The sequence below is a fragment of the Aethina tumida genome, chromosome 4 (assembly GCF_024364675.1).
Source record: "Aethina tumida isolate Nest 87 chromosome 4, icAetTumi1.1, whole genome shotgun sequence".
Taxonomy (NCBI): domain Eukaryota; kingdom Metazoa; phylum Arthropoda; class Insecta; order Coleoptera; family Nitidulidae; genus Aethina; species Aethina tumida.
In genome coordinates, this window is record NC_065438.1 from 21159743 (window position 1) to 21165742 (window position 6000).

Below are 6000 nucleotides of genomic sequence, written 5' to 3' on the forward strand. Positions count from 1 at the left end.
CATTCGGGACGCGAGTCCGCACATAGATAATCGTACAAAAGCGGCGCGAAATAGACGGCTCGCGCCTGCGTCAAGTTCCAGCGTAACCTTTCCGTTTCCCCTGTCTAGCGGAGTTGCTAGGCAACGCACTCCTAACTCTTGCCGTAATAATGATTGGTGGCATTGCTCGCCTTACAATGGCCGCCTCACTGTCTGCACTCGGCACCCGATAAACACACAATTTACCGCCCGCGCTAAGCCGGGACGGGGCGGCCAAATGGGGGGGCGCACTTAACCGGGGGAACCTCACCGTGCACACGACCAAGAAAATTACTTCATTGGACGCATAAACATTAATGGGTTCATTAAGTTTATGTAGGTGTAGTTTGCATATGGAGATTGCCTGTCATACGGCGCGACGTTACTGTTAGTGTGATTGCGTTTGATCAATTGGGCATAAATCTGCCCGGCTAGGAGTGTTACTCATGTTTATATTGCCGTTTCTCATTCCGTACCGCTCGCTGATTATTCCATTACTGTCTAATTGATATTCCGCAAATTAACAGCGCCAAATCCGACTTGCAAATCGTCTTGATAGATCTTATCTTAGTGACTAATATCCATACCGGCTTTAATCGTCAATCATTTATGACTTCCATCTTGTTTGTTGCAGATTGTGCTTAATTCAATGCACCGATACCAACCCAGAATACATATCGTCAAGTGGAGGGAAAATTCGGGTCCGATTACTGACTTGGAGCAGGAGCAGTACCGCACCTTCATCTTCCCAGAAACTGTTTTCACGGCCGTCACGGCGTACCAAAATCAGCTCATCACCAAACTGAAAATCGACTCGAATCCATTCGCCAAAGGCTTCAGGGACTCATCCAGACTCACCGACTTCGACAGGTAAGCACTAATTAACATTTCTCGACGTCACGTCCTTTTTTTCCCCGCTTATAATTATAACGTTTATTGTTTACGGGCAACAGTAGCCATTTTAATCGTTCATCATCTTTTCGGGCTGTAAATATGCGGTTTTAGTGCCCGCAAACGGTTGCGGGACGATTAGAATTTGCTCCACCGCAGGGGCGGACCCGCGCCACACACAAGCGACGGTACCAACTCCTCGTCCAGTTAAACGAATGCACCAAATGACTTGTTTATTCCCTCGCACGGCGAAAAAATGGGCACGCCGTACCTGACACCTCCGCAACCCCGTACCGCGAATGACATATGCCAGAAAGTCATCAGCTACCGTGGAACCTTTACGATCCATAAAAACGGCACTAATAACAATAAGATAATTGCTTCTTGAAAAACCGCCGGACTTTACGATCGCACCGGCAAATCTAATTAAGCCGAATGGACGGGACCGAAATGTGGCCGCGGCCACCACCAAAGAACAATCCGCACCGCAATTAAGCACATTCGGGGTAAAAACGTCGGGCGCCACGTTTCAATCAAAGCTCGCCTCGGTACGGGCATCGATTATGGAAATCGGGGATGGCTTCGCCGAGATAAGGTCCGATGACGGGCACGTTATCAACCCGAAACCTGACGCGGTGGCACGCGTGTGCCCCGTAATTCGCCGCCGTCACGCCAAGGAGCTTCGCCGTCGTCGATAATCGGGTATCGAATTGATTCGGCTGGAAAGTCGAGCTTTCCGGTGTGCCTGTGAGGTCCGAGTGTCGGAAAGACCAATCGATTTTCTTGTTTGCACAGTTGCTGGGAGTTCGCGGTGAGTGCCGCTAAGGCGCAATAGGTGTGAATAATTTTGCGACCCAGTTCGACTTCAAAACAACTGTTACGAATCATTTCGGCCACGGCTCTTGGGCCATTCGTGCTGGTTCAGCTGTTCAGAGTTAAAATTAATCGGCCCGTGGAGTTTCGGAGTCGGGGGACTTTGACGTGTGGTCACTCGTTGGGATTTCGATCCGTTTTGCCCAAAATATGTGGCTAACTGTACCGCCGCGATGGCGGCCGTTAAAGTAATTGATCTGAATTAAAAAATGCTGGTACAAGTGTTTCCGAGAAAGGATCAGTTGATGCGATGAGATTACTGTTATAACAAATTACATATCCGCGGTAACATTTAATATGGCTGAAGGTTAATAGTTGGCGATTTTTACAGAATTTAATCATGATTTTAATTGAAAAAACATGACACCTTCCATATCAAGCGTACAATATAATTATTGATCACGTTGATTATAACGTCAGGCTTGCATTATGGTAATTTTTTAAAGTGTCCCGACACGTCGAGTTTAATATTACACGTCGGCAAGATAATTACAAGGCATTAGGAAATTATAAATAGTGCGTTGTTTGTGATTAAATTCGTCGATAATTTGGTCTCGTTCGCCAGCGGTACTACAAAGCAACAGATAACCACCGCATTGTTTGGTACACCACAAACCTACAAAAAGGACCACCAAAGTTCAGTCACAACTGCTTATTATTGGGTATTAAAGATTAACTCTTGATTAAAACGATCCACTTTTTATGTATCACTTTCGGTTTTTTCATTCGTGAGGTCTATGACCGCAAACTTCGCTTCCATTATGGCAGCTAGTTCCTAAAATGGAAAGTGTGTGACCAAGAGCTTCTTCTCTTTAAAATTTCCATTGTTCAATCATTCTACAATTACTTATTATTGGGTATTAACTGTTGAATACCCTTCCATTATTGCAACTTGCTTCAAAAATTGAAAGTCAGTGACAAAGAACTTTATTTCTCTTCAATTTATTTCAATTTCTATTGGTAGTAATTTGTAGTACCAACAAAATTCAATCATTCCACAACTGCTTATTATTGAAGTATTAAATATTAACTGTTGATTGAAACAATTCAGTTTTAATTATCTTTCTCTCCTTCCAATTATGAGATTTATGATCAAAAACTTCTCTTCCATTATTGCAGCTTGCTTCAAAAATTGAAAGTGAGTGACAAAGAACTTTAATTCTCTTTAATTTATTACAATTTCTATTGGTAATAATTTATAGTACCAACAAAATTCAATTATTTCACAACTGCTTATTATTGAAGTACTAAATATTAATTGTTAATTGAAACAGTTCAGCTCTAATTATCTTTCTATTCTTCCAATTGTGAGGTTTATGATCAAGAACTTCTCTTCCACTATTGCAGCTTAGTTCAAAAATTGAAAGTGAGTGACAAAGAACTTTAATTCTCTTTAATTTATTACAATTTCTATTGGTAGTAGTTTGTAATACCAACAAAATTCAGTCGTTCCAGAACTGCTTATTATTGAAGTACTAAATATTAACTGTTAATTGAAATAATTCAGCTTTAATTATCTTTCTATTCTTCCAATTGTGAGGTTTATGATCAAGAACTTCTCTTCCATAATTGCAGCTTGCTTCAAAAATTGAAAGTCAGTGACAAAGAACTTTAATTCTCTTTAATGTATTACAATTTCAATTGATAGTAATTTATAGTACCAACAAAATTCAATTGTTTCACAACTACTTATTATGGAAGTACTAAATATTAACTGTTAATTGAAACAATTTAGCTTTAATTATATTTCTATTCTTCTAATTGTGAGGTTTATGGTCAAGAACTTCCCTTCCATTATTGCAGCTTTCTTCAAAAATTGAAAGTAAGTGACAAAGAACTGTAATTCTCTTTAATTTATTACAATTTCTATTGATAGTAATTTATAGTACCAACAAAATTCATTTGTTCTACAACTGCTTATTAAAGATTCCAAATTTCTTCACTTTGATTTTGTCGTGAGGTTTTATGGTCAGGAATATTTCATCTATTCTCTTTATTTCATTTGTATTGATAGAAATTAACAGATTTACTTGATTAAAAAATTCCAGTAAGCAAAGTAAAGACATAAAAGTCATTGTGGTTGTCCGTGCGTTCGTCCCCCGAAGGGATCGAGTGGTGGTGATTGGGCGTAGTGAAAACAATCAATAATATTGAGAAGGTATCTGTGCGCGCGGTGAGGTGATAATGAGAGAACGATGCCCCGCCTCCCGGGGGCCACCAGGGGTCGTTTGTTCCAACCACCGAGGGCCCTAATTAAGGCCGGAGTGCATAGTATGAAAACGGGGCCGCGGCAGCTTAGGTACCTGAGGTGTGAGAAAATACGTCGGCTTCATTATATCATCAGAACGTTCTCGCGAAGACAACGATTGTCTCAAATTACAGGGCGGCGATGCCGTACACGCCCCTTAGCGGCACTGCCGCGATCCAAAACGTAAATTAAATTCTATCACAACAGAAACACGGACGACGAGTTGGTATGTCGGCTTGCCCCGAGGTTGGATGTGGGGAATTATTACTTATCACTTTCACTATTTGTGTGCATCCGGGACCTTTCATTAAGTCCGGCCCGACGGTGCAATAACACAATCGACCCACGCCGAAACGATTCGCATCTCACCAAGTTTTTTCTTCTTGTTGTTACAGAGAGCCGATGGACAGCCTCTTCATGGACCAGCACTTCCTGCGCAACTCGCTGCGCCTCTACTCCGGCGACTCCCTGGACGCCGAGAACAACAACGCCGGCTCGTTCTTTTCGGCCGCCATGGTGGAGAAGGCGCGCGCCCAGCTCCAGATGTGGGGCAGGGCCGGGGCGGGCGCCTACCATCCGAGCGAGCTGCACGCCTTCCTGCTGAACAGCTCGCCTAACCAGCAGGTCTACTTGGGGCAGAGGCCGTCGGTGCCGCTGGGTCTGCCCAGCCAGCTGTGGTCGCAGAGCGGGTCCTCGTGGCAGTCGCCGATGCACGGCGGCCTGCCGCCCGGTCTGCTGGGGCCGCCGACGTCGCACCGGCCGCAGATCACACCGCCCCCGTCGTCGACGCCTAGCTCGTCGGGCTCGCCGAGTCCGACGTCGGTCAGCGCGTCGTCGGACCTCAGGCTGCCGAAGGCGATGTTCCCGTCGGCGATGCACCGGTTCAGTCCCTACGCCAGCAGCCTGTCGAGGCAGGCGACCTCGTCGGTGAGTCCGCCGTCGCGACAGAGTCACTGATGATGATGCGGCACCAGCCGAAACCATTACCAAAGAGTCTTTAGTGGCTAAAGACGTTAATTTTTCAAGTATATCCTTTGTATATAGATTTCTAGAGTAACTTATTTACCTGTATAAATTGGGACGTTTGGTAGTGAAACTTATTTGAAAGTGTCTGAGTACTTAAAAAAAAAAAACATTTTTTACGAGAGAATTAGCAGTATTATTGTACATAGTTCCAATTTGGTGTAATTTATGTTCTCCCCTGTAGAGAGCTGAAACATGTTCCTTTCAATTTTGGTTCTGTGGTACTTGTTGACGTTGTTTTTGATTCGAGGCCAAATATTACTTAAATGCATTCCGACGTTCGATCAAATATGACGAGATATTATGTACTTATTTATGTTGATTTTTATTTGTTATAGTAGCAAGTGTGGCAGAACCAAAATTTTATTTTTAAAACTAATAGTTTAATGTATATGTATATTTTATAAATCTATATCCTCACTGTCAATTATTTAATTAGTTTCTTTATAAATCACTATGTTAAAAAGGAATTGTTGTTGTGTACATATAAGTGGACTGTAAAATAATAATAAAAAAAATAAAACATTATTGAACCTAAGCACAAGTCTAATTCCAATCAATTTCAGGATTAAAGCTTTTTCAGCAAGAAAGGTAAGTCCCATCAAACAAACGGCATCATGATTTATACAAAACTAATTTATTAGAAGTCAGATTAACTTATTGATACAATATTTATAACAAGTTATTTAATTAAACTGGCTTTCTACTCTCCCTAATGATGAATTCACTTTGTCACCGGCAATTTATATGAATGCCGAACGGACAATCATTTGCCTCGCATTTATATCATCGTCATTTATCGGATTTTGTTTACATTAATAAATAACCAGCAAATCTAGTAGCTGCGAGTAGTGAAAGAAGTGAATTATGACAGGAATGCGGCATTAATGCATTATTAAAATTACACGGATAATTTTTTATCGTACAAACGGCGTTATGACTCTTGA

At 42.0% G+C, this 6000-nt stretch overlaps 1 protein-coding gene across 1 annotated transcript in view; it reads left to right on the top strand.

Annotated features, from left to right (window-relative positions):
* LOC109597870 (T-box transcription factor TBX20) overlaps positions 1–5581 on the top strand; it is a 38406-nt gene extending 32825 nt beyond the window's left edge. Inside the window, exons 4-5 of the mRNA XM_020013650.2 lie at positions 653–888; positions 4426–5581. Of these exons, the coding sequence (XP_019869209.1) occupies positions 653–888; positions 4426–4987 (798 nt within the window). The 3' untranslated portion in view covers positions 4988–5581. The remainder of the gene's footprint in view (positions 1–652; positions 889–4425) is intronic.
* Positions 5582–6000: the final 419 nt, after the last annotated feature.